The sequence below is a fragment of the Lucilia cuprina genome, chromosome 4, assembly GCF_022045245.1.
Source record: "Lucilia cuprina isolate Lc7/37 chromosome 4, ASM2204524v1, whole genome shotgun sequence".
Taxonomy (NCBI): Eukaryota; Metazoa; Arthropoda; class Insecta; order Diptera; family Calliphoridae; genus Lucilia; species Lucilia cuprina.
Genome location: NC_060952.1, coordinates 10,981,625 through 11,005,528, shown reverse-complemented (window position 1 = coordinate 11,005,528; position 23,904 = coordinate 10,981,625). Strand labels below are relative to the sequence as shown.

Genomic DNA, 23,904 nt, shown 5'->3' with positions numbered 1-23,904 from the left:
ATCTACCAAATAATTTCGACAATATTACCATGTATACCTTCAACTTATTCCATTTCACTTTGAATTTTTTTACCTTTTCATTTTAATATTTTTCGTTGACTCTTGCAACTTCATTGTGTCTCAAAAGAAAGAAAGAAAAAACAAAACCAAATAATAATAAAAGAGCAACTTTAGCAGCGCTCACTCACATACTAAATCAACAAGAATCGTCAGTAACAGAATGTGGCAGGAGCCATGACAAATGGTGCTATGCTGATGCTTCTGAATCTGTGTGGATTCTTTTGCACGGTAACCTCTACCGAAAGTAGTATGATGTGAGTGTTTACATTTGTATCTTTTTGGCCTTTTATTTCTTGTTGTTGTTTTTGTTTGGTTGTTGATTATTTAATTTCTTGTCTTTTATTTAATTCTTCTTTTTGTCTTGAATGTTTTACATTGAGAATGACGTTGATGAACTAAAGTGACTACACCGCAAAATAAATTTTATCCAAATAAAAGTATTCGGGGTAATGATGGTTGAATGTTTGTATGTATGTGCGTAGTTAAAGTAGTAGTCATCACAGACAAATAGTAGTCGATGCTAAATATATGTATATGAGGATTCATCCATCAAAGAGAAGTCAGTTTATTTCTCGTATTCAGTCAAGTTTTTTTTTTAATTTCTGACTTTTTTTCTATGTATTGCAGAATAAGACAGAAATTCAAAGAACAACGTTGCCCTATACCATGTTTAAACAAGTAAAAAATCATAATTGGTCCAAGTCTTTAACACCCTAATGAGCTGTGAAAAATTTTAGATCTAGGCGAGTTGTAATCGATTAAATGTAGACCGAATCATTAAAATTTGACAAGAAATCTGTCATACACTGAAAATAATCCATACTCAACTTTACGAAAAAAAAAAAATTTCGTATCTACTATTTTCGTAATATTTTCAAAAATTTCGTGTATAATACGAAATATTATTTAATAAAACAGTTTTCTATTTTTACGAAAGAACGAAAACCTTTCGTAATATGTTTTTCTTAAATTTTAGCGAAATTAAACATAATAATATTAATTATATTATAATTAAATAAAACTACAACATTTTTATAAATGTTAAGAAAAAGTATAAAAATATTCTCGAATTATTTTCATAAAAAAAATTTAAAATTTGTGTGGACAATAATTTTGAACTAAAATTAGAAAGTTTATTTTAAAATGAATAAAAATGTTTGAATAAATTAATATTTCGTAAATTTTACCATATTTATTCAAAATTCCCTTTTTTCAATTTATGTAAATTAATTTGTTCAAGAATATTTTGCATTATACTAAAATATTTCGTATATATTACGAAAGAATTTCGTGGTGCGAAACAACGAACGATTCGTACAATGTACGACATTTTTCGTATATATTAGGCATGGATTTTTTTCAGTGTACTGTCGTATCAAAATTTGATATGTTACAAACAAAATGTTGATCATATTTTCGTAATATGATTTTTGTACATGCAAAAGAAACAAAGTGATTTTAGAGAAATGTAAGCATCGTCAAAACTGCAAATGATAAAGATATTCTCTGGCGAGAATAGAATACATGACCACTGGACTTGGATCTGGTTACTTAAAATTGTTTTTAAAAAGTTTATCTGCATAATTTATTAAACTTAAAGTATATGCTTAGACCGATTGACTGATCGCACATACTAAATGGTTGTAGCAAGAAAGTTGAAATTTATACAGATCATTGGTCTCCCAGAACAACCAAAACGGTATTTATAAATATAGAAACACCTATCGTCTTGATTGAAAGAAGAGTTGCGTTTCACACCAGGTAATGCTAGCATTTAATAATGTTACAAACTTCAGCAGAAATGTATATTACTTTAAACTGGTGTAGCGTATAAATATCGTCATCGTTTGAGTTTTGCGGCAAAATTTAGCCAAAAGCTTTTTTCTTTTTCTCTTTGAAGATCTGTTTTCGTTTGTTTTATGAAATTGTGTTTATGGTGCTTTAGTTGCTGATAGTGGTTTTGTGGCCTCATAATTGTGATAATGAGTTTTTTTAATGAAAATTTGTTTAATATCACAAGTGTTAATTTGTTTGACTTTAGGGAAACGAATGGGAATTGTTATATAAAAGTAAATTGTAAAAGAAAGCTAACAAAGGAAAAAGGACAAACTAAAATTCAGTTATAAATCGACCAAACACTGATTAATTAGATATAATTATTTTAATTAAATGTTCAGATATCTAAAATGATTCGAAGTGTACCTACTTAATTCTTTAGTATGAAAGCAGAATTTAGTAGAAATGTACTTCTAAAGTATCTAATAAAGACGATATCGAAATATTTCCCAAGGTAAAAAGTTTAAAGTAAAAAACTATGCTTTAAAATAAATTAAATTTTAATTTTATTTAAAAAATTATTTATTCAAAAAAATGTTTATAATAAGTTTAAAATAAATGTATTAAATTAAACATTAATAAATTATTAAACTTTTTCATTTAACTAATTAAATGACATAGAACTAGTTAAAGCAATTATATTTGACATTTTATTTCATAAAACAAGAATAAACAAAAATAATAATCGTCATCAGTTGCAAGTTATGTATATTCGGCTATGGTTTATCTTATAAGTCAGTCAACAAAGCCTGTGTTATCAAGATTTACTCCTTTATTATATTCAATTTTACTAATATTATTCCTTTCCGTTCTCAAAAAGTAGTGCTTTCAACAAACAGACAAAAAACGGACATGATTAGATTTTCTTAATATGTAATAAGGACCCATAATATACATATATACTGTTGTGGATATTTCAATGAGTGACAAACGGAATGATAAAACCAATATACCCCCAACTTTTTTGACAATGAGTATAAGTAAAAAAGGTCAAACACATGTTTTTTATTTATTAATTAATTTATCTATGTATATGCCATCAAATCGTTGTCCAGTTATATAGAAAACACACTTCAGTAGTTTTAGATAAAATTTTTAATGTCAATTCAAAATAGCAAATAAAAAATTTATTTGTAAAAAACTTCAGATTTTCATCAGCAAATAAATTTGAAATATTCATCCGCGTTGTTAAATTTAAAGAAATCAACTTTTGATTTTTTGTATTTTCTCTTGTATAAGTTAGAAGGAGGAGCATTTTAAAAATAACTTTGAATTTAAATTAAAATTTTAATAGATATAAGGTTGATGATGACATAGGCTAAGTTTAAGGTTTAAATAACAAAGGTCACACACAGTTAAAGTTCAAAAGTTTATTTAGATTATAAAACGAACATACCAATACCCATATGACTTCAGACAACGACTCAGCCGTACAGATACGTACTAACTAACTAACTAACTAACTAACTAACTAACTAACTAACCAACTAACTAACTTACTAACTAACTAACTAACTAAATAACTAATTAATTAATTAACTAACTAACTAACTAACTAACTAACTAACTAACTAACTAACTAACTAACTAACTAACTAACTAACTAACTAACTAACTAACTAACTAACTAAATAACTAACTAACTAACCAACTAACTAACTATCTAACTAACTAACTAACTAACTAACTAACTAACTAACTAACTAACTAACTAACTAACTAATTAACTAAATAACTAACTAACTACCTACCTAACTAACTAACTAACTAACTAACTAACTAACTAACTAACTAACTAACTAACTAACTAACCAACTAACTAACTAACCAACTAACTAACTAACTATCTAACTAACTAACTAACTAACTAACTAACTAACTAACTAACTTCCTAACTAACTAACTATCTAACTAATTAACTATCTATCTATCTAACTAACTAACTAACTAACTAACTAACTAACTAACTAACTAACTAACTAACTAACTAACTAACTAACTAACTAACTAACTAACTAACTAACTAACTAACTAACTAACTAACTAATTAACTTACTAACTAACTAAAAATTTCCTCCGTTGATGGACCTGATACCTTCGATCTCAATTAAATACTTTTCATTGACTTATCACAAATAGAGCTCCTTATCTACATGGTGTTCCGACTCATAGGACTTTAGGAACTCAAAACAACATTTTAGTGCATCAAACGATTCTGTTTCCACAGCCTTTTTACTAGGGTTTCACATGAGTCTAAGTTTTACAGGCTTTATTCAGGTTTTTGGAGGGTTTGCTACTACAAGCAAGAAATGCCAAAATATAAACAGCTGATGCAGAAGAATTAATAAAATTTTTATAAACATTAAAATGTTTGATTTATTGATTAGTAAACATAATAGAGACTTAAGTTTTCAATAATATATAATTATAATATTTTGTATGGCAACACTGTAAAGTTTAATCTTGTACTCAAAAACAACAGATTAAATTTATTTTTAGATTAGCTAATCTGATCAAAAATTCGCAACATATGACAACATTTACTTCTGCAAATATATAAATAAACTTAATTTCTATCTAACATCATCTATAACTTTTAATACTTCTAAAACTGACAGAATCTTTTAGTTTAAAATTTGTCTATAAAAAAAATCATCGATTAAAAAACAATAACAATAGCAAAAACTTATTCCTTACATATAAAAAAGTTCTTTTGATCATGATGTGTTTTTATCACATCATTAAAACACATCGCGGAAAAAAAACATTTCGACATAAAAAAAAGAGAAATACATACACGATGACGGCTTCACTTTGAAATCCGATCTAAATGGACAATTCATACATTTTAATGATGCCGTAAAGAATAATTAACAATGATAATCATCTAATTTGTATTCCTGAGATTGTTTTGTGTTGTAGGTGGTGTGGATTTGCAAAAAAATAAAATAAAAAACTCAATTTATACTAGAAGTAAAAAAAAAATAATTTCAGTATGCAATTTAAAACTCTCAGTACACAGTGGTTTAGAAAAGCCCTTTGGAAAATAATACGCTATCTTGATAACTATTGGCGATATAAAAATATAATTGTAAATAGTGGGAGTTCGGCTTAGTTGGTAGAAATAAATAGAAGCTGAACTTTTTAATATCATCTTGTAGGGTACAAATAATTTGCCTTCTTTCCTTTTAAATACCCATGTTCGTGTTTTATTAAATACATTTATTTTCATATACATAATTTAGTGATTTCGCATTATAAATATGCAATATGTATGCAATTATAGTTGATTTGAAATTGAATTTAACGAAATGTTTTGTTCACGTTAATGAAATGTTAATTTTAATTATAATTTGTTGCATGACTTTCGAACATATTTTATAAAATTAACTAACCAAATTTAACAACGTTTTTCTTCGTTTTTTTCCTCTTAGCTCTTCAAGTCTTCTTGGGCATTATTTTTTATCAGGAACAGAAAAAATGAATTTAAAATTTCATTATGTTTAAATCGAGTCTTATTAACAGGTATAAATGAATTTAATAAGAAAAAATATATATTTTTTATATATAAATTTTTTGGTCAGTATTTTATTACAATTTAGGGAAAACAAAAAATCAAACAAAAAGAAAACGAGACAATGAAATTGACACGAAATAAACAATGCAACACAGTCTAGGAGGCAAACAAACAGACATACATATATATGTATGTATTTGGAATTTATGTTTATATATGAAAGTTATATATATGTACCTCTTCTTGTAAATAATTGGAACATGTGATCTGAAAAATGCAATAAAAACCTTGAGTGCACGTGTAATCAACCAACCGACCAATTGAATCTCCTCTAAACCAACCATCCAGAGTCAACAAATTTAACACTTTATATAAATTTGTCTGTGTCGAAAATGGCTCTTTATCTCTCCTTACCGTTGTCGCTCTTTCGGGTTTCTTATCATACTTGTGCATTACGGTAGTCCCCATTTGTATAGAGAACAATAGTTTTTATCTAAGGTACCGTTTCTCAAAATTGTTGTGCTGCCATTAAATTTTGGAAAGGGGAAAATGTATTGATATTGTCATTCTGTTTGTAACACTTTGAAATATCAGTCGTATTCAAAAATTATATATTCTAGTTCATAAACATTTATCGAAGGTTTATGGAACAAATTTTGTATGAAAATTTGATTTATAAACCTTTGATAAAAGTTTATGAATAAGACCCTAAAACATTACAATAATATGATACAATTCGACAATAATAATAAGAATTTGTAAATACATTCGCCTTAGAGATCGGCCTCATTTACCAAAAATTACCCTAACATTTGCATACATGTAATCTTTAAAGAAGAACCTTTCTTTGCATCCAGTTAATCATATTATGAATTTTAACAAATGAAAACTTTCATTCTGGGGCCATCCTATTATGCATATTTGTATCACATTCTAAAACCAATGAAATTGTTAATTCAAGAATATTTTTGTTATTTTATTTGTGTTAAAAATGGAAATAACTTCGCATAAGTATAAACTGACTAAATACAGCAGCTTAGACCAACAGGAGGCACGTTAAACAAAGTGGAAGCTTAATATTGATAACCTATTTAATTTTAATCCAAATATAAATCAATGGTGTAAGAATCGAGCTAGTTATCACTATCGATTACTATTTTTTTTTTTACTTTTGTTAAAAATTTTTTAATATACTTAAACGAGTATAATAACTAATAATCATAATTAAAATGTGGCCCCCATTTTAATATAAAGTTGGTACAACTCAACTGCATTTCTTCGTTACAAACTTGAAAAAAAATCAAAATACATAAACAATTTTTTTTATGCAAAAAAACTGGTTTTATTTCAGTTTACATTCTTTTGGTCAACAATTTTGAACCAAATTCTTGGAATATTAAATACGAGTGAACATTTTTTTGGTGGCAAAATTTCTTGCAAACTCACATTGTTATGAACACACAAAACGTGTGTGATATTAGACTGATTCAAAAAAAAAAAAAAAAACTTAAACACCTAGCATTTTCAAACATTTTGTCAAGAATTAGAATGTGTCTGCATATATTTAATTTTGAACTTAGTTGTAGTTAGTTGTTTCCGTTGCAATAGTTCGATAATGCAAATAGTTCATTTTTGAAATTACAATAAATATTTATTTAGTTTAGATATAGACTAGACTATAGACTAGACTATAGACTAGACTATAGACTAGACTATAGACTAGACTATAGACTAGACTATAGACTAGACTATAGACTAGACTATAGACTAGACTATAGACTAGACTATAGACTAGACTATAGACTAGACTATAGACTAGACTATAGACTAGACTATAGACTAGACTATAGACTAGACTATAGACTAGACTATAGACTAGACTATAGACTAGACTATAGACTAGACTATAGACTAGACTATAGACTAGACTATAGACTAGACTATAGACTAGACTATAGACTAGACTATAGACTAGACTATAGACTAGACTATAGACTAGACTATAGACTAGACTATAGACTAGACTATAGACTAGACTATAGACTAGACTATAGACTAGACTATAGACTAGACTATAGACTAGACTATAGACCAGACTATAGACTAGACTATAGACTAGACTATAGACTAGACTATAGACTAGACTATAGACTAGACTATAGACTAGACTATAGACTCGACTATAGAATAGACTATACACTAGACTATAGTCTAGTCTACACAATTAGAAAAATTCTGAAATAGTAATAATAGACTAGACTATAGAGTAGACTATAGACTAGACTATAGACTAGACAATAGACTATAGACTAGACTATAGACTAGACTATAGACTAGACTATAGACTAGACTACAGACTAGACTATAGACGAGACTATAGACCAGACCCTAGACTAGACTAGACTATAGACTCGACTATAGACTAGACTATAGACTAGTCTATACAATTAGAAAAATTCTGAAATAGTAAATGGTGTAAATAAATTTCATTAAAAAATTTCAACTATTCGTGTGCTAACTTGAAACTTTGGTTATACGGTTTTTCCTTTTTCCTTTTGTTTAAATTAATTTATAACATTCTTAATTCATATTTAATTTTGAAGTGTTTTTTGAATTTCTTCCAAAGTGTTTTTTAATAAACTCTAGTACTTTCGTGAGGCGCATTAATTGCTCGCATGCTAAATAATTGTGCATTTGGTAAAAATAGTCTTATTTAAAACAATTTTTAATTAAAAACTTGTTACGACAGCAATTACGATGCTCATTATTGACAAAATGAACAATAAATCATTAATCTGCTCTGTGAATTTAAAGTGTTAATGCAAGTATTTAGAAATACATTGTTTCAGAGGAAGCAATTTTTAGACAATACTTTTTGATTTAAAGTTGGAAAAGTGAAGAGTTAAATTTTCAACCATGACAAAAAAAAAACGTCATGTTATGTCTTAACCAGCCAAGCCTAACATCTTTTGATACTTTTAAATTAACAAAATTTTTTGTGGAAATTCCAAAATTATATATTTTATAAACCTTTTATAAATTATTTTTTTATCAATGATACAAATTTTAATAAAATTATTGAGGTCAAAATTAAGATTTATCTAATATTTTTTCTCCATTTTTATGGACAAAAGCTTCTTATTGTCATTGAAAAAGATCTTCAGTTGTTTTTTTTGCGCCAAATATTTGTCTGCTGTTTTTTTTTTCTTTCATAATAATTATGATCAAGCCGCAAAAGAAATAAACAAGATTTGTCTGCTTTCATTGAAAAGATATGTACATATATGTTCATAAAGAAATGAAATTTTAAATATATTGCAATTTTTAAGTAACAATCAGTGTCTGCATTAGACGTAATCATGAACTCATATTTCCTTAACAAGATAAGAATTCGTTTGGGAATTTCTCGAACAAAAAACTAACAAACAAATATAGAATAGAATAGAATGAAATACAAATACCAATAGAAATATAAAAAGAAGAAAATTTATGTAGGTCAACTCATAAAGGTGTTCTGTGAATATTTGCCTCATTCATTAATTAACAGACATAATGGTAAATGAAAAAAAAAATAAAAAGCGTTAGTCGAAATTAGATTTAAAAAAGAATATACACAATTTTCCATCCTTGACTATCGTTAATTTTGGCATAAACAACATACAACTTCATATATATCTAACAATCTTTATACAACAACAATAAATACCTGTTGTATGTTTTTGTTGTTTTGCATGCAAAGACGAAAATTAAATTTTTTTTTAGCTATAAAAGGTATTTACATGGACATGTCTTAATCTACTTAGAACAAGAATCTCTATACTTCTAGGTGAGAGTAGGATCAATATTTTTGAGCCCTCCATACTATGTTGGTGTAGGTTACAATACAAAATAAGTCTGAATGGGCCATGGCCGAACGGTTAGTATGGTAAAAATGAGGATTGTATTGCATTCGTTCTTGGGCCAAACGAAGAGTTTGTGCCAAATTTTATCAAATTATTTTGAAAATTGCAACATGTAGCGTGCGCATAAGGTTTACATGGGCACACAGACAGACTCAGAGAGTGATTATGAACCGATTTGTATACATTATAAACATCAGCACAAGCGCATAATAGTGGGTATAAATATAACTATAAAACTATTGCAGTTAAAATCATAAATTTGTACAGGAAAAACTTTAATATCCTTCTAAACAATGATCGGAGGCGGCATCTCCCATATGATGTATTAGAGCTATAAATCATTAAGTGGGTATATTATTTATATTGTTTAAAGAGTAGCAAAAACACACTGGTTATAATTATAGATATAGTATATCGAGAAAGTACAATTAATTGAATGAAAATATATGTATCTTCTCAATTAAATGAAACAACACATGCTTTAAGGTTTAAATGTCAAAGAAAAAGTATATTTCAAAAAAGAGTTTAAGGTTAATTAGCCTTTGGGAAAAACACTCTCTTCAACAAAATCTTTAAAAAAGCTCCTTTCCTTTAAACGTTTAAATAATATATTTTAAGAAATTTTTAATTTTAAAAAGGTGCCTCGTTGTAAAAACGCTACTTATGTTATGAATTCAAAAACATTTCTTTTAATTCATATAAAGATTTCCAAGAAATTACATTATTTATTTCTAAATAACATCCTGATTAAAGCTAAACTCAACCAATATAAACAACACCCAAAAAAATGAAGGACGTTATGTTTCTTTTTTTTTTTGAATTCTATTTAAACAAATTATACCCCAGGCCTTAAACAATTGAGCTTTACAAAAGAAAAGCATTTTATCTAAATTAAATTCAATAGAAAACGTTATATGTTTATAAGAACGTGTTAGAAAAATGTATAATTTTTTGTTTTGGTAAAAAAAGGTGTAATTTTCCATACTAAAAATTTCCATATTACAAGTCATATACACAGACGACTGACTCCTTCTGGAGCATGTGTAACACTTTAACACAATGTCAAAAAAAAATAATAATAAAGAAACCAAAATTATGTCTTTGAAATGTTATAATTTTCAAATACACCGAAAGAAATTTAATAGGAAATTGTTGTAGGCAATTTCTTTCATTATAATTATGTTGAAGACTTTTTTTATTTTATTTCTTTTTAATTACACTTTTAAATTGCTATCTTTAAACATGGAACACTTGTAAAATTTCTCAGTGTATCTCCGAAAATAAATACCATGTATATATTTTGTATAAATTCCCACCGAGTAGCTGTTAACCTTTTTTTATTATTAGTATGAAATTTGTTTATTCTTGTATTCCTGACGTTATGGTAAGCTATCGGGTGAGAAGTGGAGCAAGGATTTTACATTACAAATATCTTTGTTAATTCACGTTTGCTCTTTTAATTTTTCTTGTACGTTGTAGTTGTTGCCATCATGTTCAAGACAATTTTGTTAGTACAAAGGACTAAATTCGGTTTAACCCCTATATTAGACTGGTTCAAAAAAGACATATTTTACAGATTTTTTTTGAAAAAATAAGATAATTTTTCGAAAATATTCGCTGCAAATTTTCAAAGGGGATTTTTTTAAATAAAACTTTTTAAAAAATATTATATTTAATTTTTTTAATTTTCTGTGAAAAGAGAAATTTCCCAAATATTTTCTATAAATACGAGACATTTTCGAAAAAATATTCGAATATTTTCTATAAAATTGATACATTTTCGAAAAAATTATATAAAAATAAGAAGTAAATTTCGAAAATATTGTATAAAATAGAAAACATTTTAAAATTTTTTTATAAAAAGAGAAATGTAAAATGCTTATATAAAAAGTGAAATTAAAAATTTTTCAAGAAAAGAAATTTTCAAAAAAAAAAAAAACCAAAAAAATTTCTATAAAAAGAAACATTTTCCAAAAAATTAGAGGATTTAAAAAAATATTCTTTTTTAAATTTTATAAAAATAAATTTTCCAAAAAACATATTATTAAAATAAAAATTCTTCAGAAATTTCGTGTCAAAATAACAAATTTCTATTTAAAAAAAATTTCTATTTTAAAAAAAAAAAATTCTATTTTAAAAAAAATTTCTATAAAAAGGACAACATTTTGAAAATTTGCTTTAAAAATATTTTAATAAAAAGTAAAATTTTTGTTGAAAAAAGAAATTTTCAATAAAAAAAATCGAAGTGAAAATTTCAAAAAAAAAAAATTAAAGAGATAATTTTCTATAAAAATACAATTTTTTTTATTTTTTTATAAAAAGAGAATTAAAAAATCTTTCTTTTGCAGATTTTTCATAATACAATAAAAAAACTATTACGAATAACATCTTAGACAATTGATATTATCCAATTGTCCTATCGTGTCAAGATACTTTTACGTACATGTATCCATTGCACTCGTAAATAAATTTTTAATGTATTTTTCTCTGTTGTTCTTCTTCTTCATTTTGGAAAAAATGAACTTTTCTAATAGGAATGCGTTGGTGGAATTACTACAGCCATCAAGCATGGCGATGTTGGCGCCACCCGCAACAGTAACACAAAAAAAACCGACAGCTGACAAAGTTTCTCAACCAAAGCAACACAACACAATTCACATTTAATACCAAAAGTAGAAAAAAGAAACAAAACCTAAGACAAGAGCATATAAATAAACCAAGGAAACAGAAAAAAAGCAGCAACAAATTGTAGCTAGAAACCGGAGAAAGGCAAGAAAAAACCCGAAAGAGTATCTTCTTAATGGAAATTTATTGTTGCCACGGATTTCATTGTTAATACTCTAACTAACAACAATGACAATAACAAATTCCACCCACTTACTTAAAATTTGTTAATTCTTGACATGAGTTTTCCTTTTTTTGTTTTTTTTTTGTGCTTTTTGTTTCAAGTGTTCACACTTTTCGATTGAAAAGTATGGAGGAGAAAATGGATGATTTGAACTCTTGGAAAATGTGTAGTATTTAATAAATTGGGGTTTTCTTATTGTTTTAGCTTTAAAATAATATTCTATTGGGATATGTGAACTATAACAATAACTCACAAAATGTTTTGAAATGCAGGTCATTGAAAGATTTCCTTTTTGTTTAGCAACGTCAACAAGATAAATAAATGGTAAAGTAGTTGATAGACATTGAAGGATGTGCTTTTATTTACTATAGAAGCTGGCAAAAATAAAACGAAGTTATGCTAAAGGAATAACATGTATCATCACTTCACTGTGTGAAGTAATTTTTTTAGCTTCTGTGAAAGTGATGTTTAATGACTATCGCAGAAACGGAAATAGCTTTATTTTTTTTAATCCTAAAAGGACGAACATACAAATAACTTTTTGAGAGTGACTTTAGTATTAGTGAATTTAAAATCAATTGAAAAAGACGTTCTTCCTATTATTTTTTGGGCCTTTTTTCAGCACTTCCTTGAAGTAAATTTTACTTCTTTTTCGCTTCTTTGGTAGTTTTTATCGTAGTTAATTAGTTAGTTAGTTAGTTAGTTAGTTAGTGAGCTAGTTAGTTAGTTACTTTGTTAGTTAGTTAGTTACTTTGTTAGTTAGTTAGTTAGTTAGTTAGTTAGTTAGTTAGTTAGTTAGTTAGTTAGTTAGTTAGTTAGATAGTTAGTTAGTTAGTTAGTTAGTTAGTTAGTTAGTTAGTTAGTTAGTTAGTCAGTTAGTTAGTTAGTTAGTTAGTTAGTTAGTTAGTTAGTTAGTTAGTTAGTTAGTTAGTTAGTAAGTTAGTTAGTTAGTTAGTTAGTTAGTTAGTTAGTTAGTTAGTTTGTTAGTCAGTTAGTTAGTTAGTTAGTTAGTTAGTTAGTTAGTTAGTTAGTTAGTTAGTTAGTTAGTTAGTTAGTTATTTAGTTAGTTAGTTAGTTAGTTAGTTAGTTAGTTAGTTAGTTAGTTAGTTAGTTAGTTAGTTAGTTAGTTAGTTAGTTAGTTAGTTAGTTACTTAGTTAGTTAGTTAGTTAGTTAGTTAGTTAGTTAGTTAGTTAGTTAGTTAGTTAGTTAGTTAGTTAGTTAGTCAGTTAGTCAGTTAGTCAGTTAGTCAGTTAGTCAGTTAGTCAGTTAGTTAGTTAGTCAGTCAGTCAGTCAGTCAGTCAGTTAGTTAGTTAGTTAGTTAGTCAGTTAGTTAGTTAGTTAGTTAGTTAGTTAGTTAGTTAGTTAGTTATTTAGTTAGTTAGTTAGTTAGTTAGTTAGTTAGTTAGTTAGTTAGTTAGTTAGTTAGTTAGTTAGTTAGTTAGTTAGTTAGTTGGTTAGTTAGTTAGTTAGTTAGTTAGTTAGTTAGTTAGTTAGTTAGTTAGTTAGTTAGTTAGTTAGTTAGTTAGTTAATTAGTTAGTTGAAAAGAAAGGAAGGTAGGTGCTGTACACAGAAAGTTTCAAAATCCTGGAAAATAACATTTTTATTTTTTTAAAACCACATCTTTTCGAAACCCTTTTTTTAAATACATTATAAATCAAAATGTCAATTTAATTATAAAAATGTTATCAGAATTATTTCCAAAACACAAAAATGTTATTTGCATTAAAAATAAAAATTAAAAATATTTACCTGTTAATTTGATTTTTATCCATGAGTTGTTGAAATCACCGAACAGCAACAACAAAATGTGCAGCAGCAATTTTAGCAACACTTTGTGTCTATAAAACATTGCCAATATTTATTAGATAATTTTGTTTTATTTTTTTTTTTCTTCTTAATTTATATTCCACTTTGACAATTTTTATTTAATTTAAAAACACTTTTATATATAATTATAAAAAAAGACATGGGGTATATAAATTTTGGAAAAAACGTTTGGTTTTGTTCGGTTTTTTGCACTTTTGTTAAAAAACTTGAAATTCATTGTTGCATTCATTTGACATTATTATTACTAATTTATAATGATATTAATTTAATCATTAATGATGATTTTATTATACTGTCTGTATTTTAACACTATTTATAATAATTAGTATCTTTTTTTAAGGAAATAATTTGAATTTTTTAATGAATCTGAAAAATAAATTAGAAAAACAAATTATCAATAATTGTTAAGTTAATTAAAAATAAATTGTTATTAAAATAAAAGTAAATAGAAGTAAGTGTTAGTTAATGAGTGCTAAAATACTACAAAAGTTATAGACATTTTTAAAATCCATATCTTGAGTATATTATGTAGTATTTCTAAACCAAAACAATATATTTTAAAGAAATATTATTAAAACAATTTTTAACTATTAATTAATTTTGTATGCCAAGTACTAAAAAAAATATTTAAAAAATTGAGAAATTTTTATATAAAAATTTTGAAAATAAAATTCAATTCAATATACTTAATACGAAGTAAAATGTAAACGAAATCTGAAACTTTTTCTATATGATTGTGTTTCCTTTTTTTTGGCTGTTCTCTTAAAAAATGAAATGAAGAAAAACATCAACAAAAAAATACAACATAAATAAAAAAAAAAACGTAAATAAGGAACATCAGAAGCCATCATCATTCCATCCATACATATATTCATTCAACCATATCTATCAATAAAAAACAAATACACTGTAAAAAATATTTTTTGTCTCTTTTTCTGTACTCTCTATCTGGACAAATCGTTTGACTATTTACAGGCCTATAAACGCCTATAGTCTATAAACTAGTCTATTTACTTGTGACGTGGGGGTTGTTAGGTATTTCTTTAGGTTTTCTTGCAAAAACTACATAAGTACTAAATTTAAAACGGTTTTAATTTTCTGATTTTTCTAAGTGTATCGAAAAATTTTGACTATGGTACCAGAAAGTGAAGTATGTGTGTATATTGATGTTGATATTATGTTCTTTATTTCTTTTTGCTATTATAATTTGTTGTTTCTTCGAAAAAGGAATCCTAACATACACAATATATAAGTTCTTTTCTGGAAATGTGCAAAAAAATGCCCAATTTTTTTTTTGTTTAGGTCTCTAATAAAAACAATCTTTATGTATGTAAGTATGTATGTATGTATGTATGTATGTATGTATGTATGTATGTATGTATGTATGTATGTATGTATGTATGTATGTATGTATGTATGTATGTATGTAAATGTACCTATAAAATATAGAAAAATATTTGATTGTATGCAAGTATTTGTGTATAATCATCAAAATATACAATTTTTGTTATTTCCCCGGCTGATTTGAAAGTGGTAAATGTTGAATTTTTAAATTGTCTTATATCTCAGCAGTAAGTCAGCTGGTAGCCTTAAAAAAATGACTAGTCCATAGTAAGGTAGGAAATGTCAATGGAATAGTTACAAACTGTTGGGTTGTCTGTTCTTAAAGACAAAATAAATATGTATGCACATAAATGTTTGTATATATGTATGTATATATTTACCAAAAGAAACACAAAAAACAAAATTCAAGTTCAATGTTAACAAAAAAAATTAAATACATATGTAAGTACATATTTCTTTTGTTATCATAAGTTTGTTGTATTTTTTATGTTTTTTTTTTTCTTACTCTAGTGTTTGGTTGTTGATTTAATTGTTGAACTTTTTTAGCGTTTTTTTTTTTTTGCAGTAGTAACAAAAATTAAGACGCAATTTCTTTAAAAACATACGAATACTAAAAAGTTTTAACGCTAAACTTTGTATCTAAACATTTTGTATCTCAACATTTTGTAGTGCTAAACTTTAGCAACAAGTTGTCGATGTCAATAGTTATGTATGAAAAAAAAACACAAAAATATAAATATTAGTATAAATAAATCAAATAAAATATTTTTGTTTTTTAATTTAAGAGTTTTAAATTTAAAATTAACCTCACCGTGCAACATGTTGCTAAGACTTCTGTTTTATGCAATGGTTACTTTAGGATCAAAATTACCCAAATACTTCTCCATATGCTTTCTGTTGACAAGTTTATGATATTTTCTATGAATCTATTGACTTGTATTTTTATAAGTCTTTGAACTAAGCTATTGAATATAGAATAAACTTTATGACTAATCTATTAAATCGTTTATCAACTATTTTATTGAATTATATACATATGTAGGTATAAAGACTAGTATATAGCATAGACTAATCTTTGTGTTAGACTATTGACCAGTCTATTGACTGATCTATAGTCAGGACTAATAACTGACTATTGACTAGACTATGGACTTTTGTATCTATTAACTAGTCTTTTGCATTATCTATTTTTTATTGATTAATAAATAAAATAGTATACTGATTGGTCTATAAACTAATATATTGAATAATATATGTACTAGTACATCTATAATGTTATCTATTTACTAGTCTATAGTCTAGTCTGTGGACAAGTCTACTGACTAGTCTATAAACTAGTTCATTGATTAATATATGCACTAATCTATTGACATGTCTATGAACTAATCGATTGACTGATCTATGGAGAAGCCTATCGGCTACACTTTTATTGACTATATACTAGTTATTAAAGACTCTACTAACTAGTCTATTGACTGTTCTAAGGATTGGTCAATGAACTAGCCTATGGATTGGACTATTAACTACTTTATAGATTAGACAATTGACCAGCCTATGGAGTAAAATATTGAATAGTTAATGAATATATGGGCTATTGACTAATCTATGGACTAGTTTATTGTCTTGTCTATTTACTAATCTTTGGAATTGTAGGTTTCTTACCAGTCTATTGACTAACTAGTCTATTGACTAACTAGTCTATTGACTAACTAGTCTACAGTCCGGTATAAATCATTGTGGCATCATGAGTGAGTAAGTTTGGTGCCATGATAATAAAGACTAGATCTTAATATGTCAGTTTTAATATTCTGAAATAGTCTTAATCCGCACAATTCAATTTAAATCATGTTGTTCTACTATTTTGAGGCAACAAACCCCTATAATCTATTTTGAAATAATAAAATCTTTTTTTACTTCTTACACCATATAAACTAAAATAAATTTTATTTTCTACTTAAAAATTTAATACTGCTGTAAACTTTAATTAAAAACAAACAGGATAAAAAAATAATTTTGTTTCCCCTTAATAACAGAAACGCCACAGTGTGAAGCAGGAAATGAAAATAACATTAACATTTTCAGGAAATCTCTAAATCCATAAATCTCTATACAAATTTACTTTAATTTACTCTTTTTTTGTTATTTTTGCTTACTTTCTTTTTGGGTTTTCATTATTTTTTTCAAATTCAATCAACATTCGATAACTTCTATTACTTTCTCTTTGAATATATATGTATATAAAGTTTATATGTATGTAAATAAATGTGTATATTATTTTGCAGATTTTGGACTAGAGTTTGGGGAGCTTTAGAAAACCGACCCCCAAAATAGCAACAACAATTCCAAAAAAAAAACACAACCTACGTTATAAGTACGAGTTAAAACGCCAAAAAATGTGTGGGGGGAATAAAAACAACAAAAAAGGAAATCCGGTGCGTTATAGAGAGCGTAAGAGTGTATAAAGGACGAAGGACAAATATAACAAATAATGTATGATACTCACAGGTTATTAATATGCACGAGTACGTAAACACTTAGCCAAGAGATGCCATATTTGTGCTTGTAATTATAAAGTCATTAGGTTTTTTATAACATTTTAGTTTTAAGGAGCTTTACTTAATTGCTGATTTTTAATAAATCTGTGTATTAAAAAAAATGATGTGAACTGCTCAAATAATAAAACACTTTATCAAATTTTATAAATCGAAATAAAATTGTTGTACTATTGTATTAGATAGTTTAGAGTTTAAGTGATTTTCTACAAGTTTCCTGTAATTTCTATAAGGAACATAGGGCCGCAACAAAACTATTCCAAGTTGCTTTCTCGTTATCCATACGCTTTATCTTACTCCAACTATATCCTATGTCTTCTTTGCCATGTATAGGCAGATCTACCAATACGTTTTCGGCTCTGAGAATTGCAATGGACAGGCATTCTGGTATTGTCATCTGATGGTTTTCTGAGTGGTTTCCCGATCCAGCACCTTTTACGTTTACGTATTTCTGTCTGAATGGGAACTTGTGGGGTGGTATGACAGAGATCGGTATTTCTTATACAATCGACCGAAATACATATACGCAGTATTTTACGGAGGCAACTATTCACAAAAACTTGAAACTTGAAAATCTGCGCAACATTTCACGATTCGCTATCATAAAGTAATATGGACTTCACAGTGGAGTTAAAAATTCTAAGGTTTGTATTAGTAGACAGTTGGGAGGATCGCAACACAATGTTTAATAAGCCCCTTATATGGAGCGTAATGACAAATTTGGGCCGATTCTTACTAAATTTGAAAGAGTTTTTGGCTCAAAGCTTGTGTCTTATTTCATAGCTGGAATGTTCATATACTGGAATGTTTAAGGCAGTAATGAGCTTTAATGACATTTTCTAAAAAAGACCATATATGGGGTGTAGGATCAATTATGGACCGATCCTTATAAAAATAGACAGGTAGATTTTGAAAAGTTCACATGACAATTATTTGAGTTGAATTTCGAAGCTATATTCGTACTTTTAAAACAGTTATACCTGATTCAACTGTATTGCGGGGGACACTTTTATGGGGGCTAGGTGGAAACATCAACCGATATTTTTTATTTTCAATTCCCCAAAAAAGCGTGACAGTATCTAAAACCTCTATACTAATATTATTTTATGGATATTTGTCACAAATAAGATAATATTTTTGTTAAACCGAACTTAGTAGTTTCATTAATTTTTGTGACGGCAATGATTTCTTAGAGTACAGGAGTCCTCTAAGAAAATCATAAAAAATAGTTGTTTAAACTTCATAAAGATGGCATCATTGGAAGCTTTCGTTTCCTAAATATGATTTCATTATTTATGCGTATTTCTCTTTTTTTATAACAAAATGTTTGTTTTTGTGTGTGTATATCGTATGTACTTGAACTTGTATTAGTTCACTGCCACAACAATTACAACAATAACAAAAGCAGAAATATTCTAACTACAATAAGAAAAAACAACTAAAATTAGATTTTTTGGGGAAAAAAAGAAAATAAAAAATATTCCATGTTGTGGTGCTTCTTCTTTTTATTAAAGACATAAAAAAGACAATTTACTCAATACACAAACACTCACACTAAAGTATATTTTATGTTTGTATATAAAGATATAACAATAAGAAAGGACAACAATAAAAAAATATTCATACTACAAGATTTATATAAATATATTTTTTCGTTTATTTCTCTTTGTTTAAGGAATTTTAAACAATTATGTCATTCCTTCTGTTGTATTTGCTGTTGTGCTTTTTACCGATTTTAATGGTAAAACCAACATGTCTTTTTCGTTAGAATTATTTAACTTTTAGGTTTTTTTTTATGTTTTTGTATTTTTTACTGTTTTCTTTTTTTGTTTATTAAATTATTTTATTTATTTTATTAAAACAACTGTGTTTAATCGATTTTTATTTTTCAATATTATTTTATGGATAAAATTAAGTTTATATTAAATTGTTTAGTACCTATAATAAATTTTTTTATTTGCGCACTTTTTTTCTTCCATTTTCTTTCATTTGTTTTTCATTATACCGGCATTTTTGTACTCTACTTTAAAAGGTAAGATATATGGATAATTATTATTAAATTTGTAACTTTTTAATCCCGCTGGCAATAGATGAATGAAATTTATATATTTAAAAAAAATTTAAAATATTTTTTTGGGTTGAAATATCAAATTTATTTTACTTGCACACAAATGTTTAATCCAGAGACCAAAACTTCGCAAAACCCGTACTCGGACTCACAAACATTTTTGGAGTTAAAGTGTTATTAATATTAGGAAAATTAATTGTAATAAGAGCATTCGCCTACCCCCCTTGTGTATATGTGTTCTTTTAGCTTTTCATCTATATTCTAAAGCACAAGAGTGAGTTACGGCTTTATGTTTGAAGATATCACCAGCATCTAAACCACACCAAAAGGAAATTCTTCAAGGTGAAATGAAATCTGTAAGGTCTTATGTAGATTGCATTCAATTTTAAATTTCCCCTCTACTACATATATGTTGAACTTCCTGTCCTTTTTTTGATCTTATATAGTACACATTTTTGTGAATAATTCTAGCGAAGGCCATATCTATATCTTATACGTATTTCACCGCTCCGTATTAGTTGAAGCACCCAAATATGTTCAATATCTCAATCTTGAGTAATTCTACCAATCTTGAGTAATTCTACAAGAAGAATCGACGTATAAACCCTGTAAAGTTTATAGAAGTGCTTGATTCATTAAATTAATCTCAAAGCTACTAAAAAGGTTCATGAAGTGTATGATCCTTTCACTATTCTGTGTAAATCGGGCATGGACTATGTTCATTCTTTTGAAAATAAAATGCTTAATCCTTGCATTACATAGGACTCCCATAATTTTAATAAAGGACTAGTTTCGATATTAGTCAGATGTAATGCATTTCTGGATTACGTAATTATGACCTAGGACAACGTTAAATGGAACCTATTTTTTCATATATTTGGTTGAGTTTTAGATCAGGAATAGTTCTTTGCGGACTGTAAATTTTTGGTGGGTATGAGCAAAATTCCAATAAAATATAAGTTTTCCGGAATTTTTCAAATATCCTACAAAATACGAAGCGACCAAAAAAAGGACGTTTATAGTATATAGGGTTACGTGGATCTTATAAAGCTGTAGGCCAAGCTCTAATTTACAGACAGAGATTATCGGACCGACGGAAAATCGAACAATTTAGATATATTTATAAGCGAAGATATTTCTTTAGATCGTCTTGATCCGTCCGCCTTTCCACGGTTTTCTTGGTCGATTATCGGTAATGGAGTAGATACTGATTTGGAAAATTTGGTATCATTACTCAAACGTCAATTTATTCATGATGATATAACATAGTATACTGAATAGAAATGTCAAAAAATGAGACGTTTACATTCTGAGATTTTTATTCATAAGTGTGCAGTTTGTTTTATAATTTTTTGAAAAAAAGACAGAAATTAGTTGAAATAGATTCCATAAGACATAAATGTATTATTACAGAAAATTAAAAACAACCTAAATAAATTGTTTTTTCATAATTAGTTTTGACTCCGGTAAGTATGCTTTTGTTTTACATTAAATATTATAATTTGTTATAAGTTTTAATTATATATAAATTTACCTAAAAATTATAAATAAATGTATAGGGTACGACATGGGTCGTATTTGAATGACCAATCAATTGCTTACTTTTGTTTTTTTATATATTTTTGTTGTATATATTTCTCTGTTCTGTTTTGTTTGTTGTTTGTGTTGCTTGTTTTTGTTGTTGTTGTTGTTATTATTATTATTTTGTTTTGCTTTTGCCACAAAGCTTTACTTTACTTTGATTTCGACGCAATTTCAATATAAAATTTTTACACACATACACATGCCACCGTCTTCTTCTCCTTTGCGCCACAACTACACAAACACACTTACACTCTCGAACAATTTTTTGTTGTTTTGTTTCTTGAACGCCTTCACACACCCTGTTTTTATACTTTTGTTTGGTTTTTTTAATACATAAAAAATTATTAATAATTTCTATTAATTTTTAACAAATTGTGTTTAATGACAGACTTTAATAAAAAAAAATCGTTTCTTTTAACACGGAAAAAGAATTTGAATAAATTATATCATTTCATCACCATTTTATTCAACTACCAGAAAAATTTTTTCCTTAAACTTTCTAATATTTGCATTTAAATATTTCAACATTCTTAAGTAATTTTTTTGTTGCTTTCCAATTGAAAGTTAAAACGCGGTTTTTTAATGAATTGAAACCCAATAAGAGCAAACATTTTAAAAATGCACTTTAATTCTTTGTTTTCATTTATTTTTTTATTTTATTCTTTTTTTCAATTTCTTCTATTTAATTTACTCATTTACGTATGCGTAACGCGAAATTCCGTGCAAATACTTTATACGCCGATGAAGAACTGAACTTAACTGAATGAAGTAGAAAAAACACAGTTGAAAACTTCTCAAACATACAACGACCGACCAACCGGCCTGCTGCTGCTGCAATTGTTCTTCTTGTTGTTGTTGCTTCAACTTTGAGCGTTATATATCGTTATTTGCCTCATTTTACATTTATTGCTGTTGTTGTTATTGTTTTGTACCTACACAGATACTTTTTCTTGTTGTTATTTTTATAGTCATATTCTATGAATGATATTAATAGTGTTGCCGCTTTCAAATAAAACAATTTTATACAACTGACGATGCAAAATTTATAAAATTTTCAACAAGTCCTTTTTTTCTCAGATGAGTCTTATGTAATTACATCAAATCGGACAACGGGAAGCCGTACCGGAAATCAATTTGAACAACTCTAGTAATCACACATACATAGGTACATATTCAAATACATTTATACAGGCGAGAAGAGAAATTTCATTTCCCTTTTACCCACACCTTGGATCCAAGCCTGTATTTATACATTAGGCTTCGTTTAAATAAACAAATGCTATTAATGTATTGATTTTTTCAAAATTATAACTTCTTCCCTTGCATATCTAAGGGGGAAACTACTGGTTTGGAGCGTAATCTTTTTGGAGAGCAGAAACTGCAGAATTTATAAAAAAATCATACCTTAATAACTGATAACCTTAATAACTATGCCTCATCTATATGTATAAAAAAAGAATTTCTTAAGACCCTTCATTCATTATGTCTAGGAATTGATTTACATATGTATATCCGAAAATATGTATGTTGTCATAATCAATTCCAAAAACTAAGATTTTGATTTACGGCTGTCATATATTACACGAGCGATATTGTATATGCAAACATATTAAAAAAATTCGATCCCATATATATTGAAATAATCTCTAATTGGCAACACTTTTCATCCACATACTTTTGTACCGGCAAATTGTATTTACACTTATTTTTTTATTTTTACATAATAATTCGCTCAAATTTTATACATAAATATGTACATATGTATGTATGCATGTAGTATGTTTGTATAAAATACTATCTGTTTCTCTCTCTGAGTTTATGGCTGTTTTTCTGCAAGCTCAACATGGTTGTTGTTGTGTCCTCACAACAATTCGTATTTTGTAAACGCGTTTGTGCTTAACGTACATACATACAAATGTATTAATGTACATGTGCGTGTGTCTGCCATCTGTTAAATACTCTTATTTAGTTAACTTTAAGCTTAGTAGTTAGAGATGCCAGATTGTTAATAAATTTATGAATTTTTTATTTACTATGTATGAATTAAAATGAGTCCGTCTGTCCGTCCATGTAAACCTTGTAATCAAACTACAGGTCGCAATTTTGAATATAATTCAATGAAATTTGGTACATGATCTTCTATTGTCCCGCCCTATTGTATTATTGAAAATGGTTAAGATTGGTCCATTATTTCACCTAGAACCCATGCAACTGTACCCCCGAATAGGGCTTGTAAACATTGTAATCGAACTACAAGTCGCATTTTTGGAGATAATTTAATGAAATTTGGCACATGATCTTTTATGGTACTGTAGACAAAGCCTATTGAAAATAGTTAACATCGGTCCATTATTTTACCTAGGC

General features: G+C 27.0%; 1 protein-coding gene across 2 annotated transcripts in view; it reads right to left on the bottom strand.

Annotated features, from left to right (window-relative positions):
* Nucleotides 1-22,322, bottom strand: part of LOC111689435 — a 79,140-nt gene extending 56,818 nt beyond the window's left edge. The window contains exons 1-2 of one of the 2 annotated variants that reach the window (XM_046948148.1): nt 21,491-22,322; nt 13,915-14,358 (exon numbers count right to left, since the gene is read on the bottom strand). In XM_046948148.1, the coding sequence (XP_046804104.1) occupies nt 13,915-14,014 (100 nt within the window). In that variant the 5' untranslated portion in view covers nt 14,015-14,358; nt 21,491-22,322. The remainder of the gene's footprint in view (nt 1-13,914; nt 14,359-21,490) is intronic. The other variant, XM_046948149.1, reaches the window with a different exon arrangement.
* Nucleotides 22,323-23,904: the final 1,582 nt, after the last annotated feature.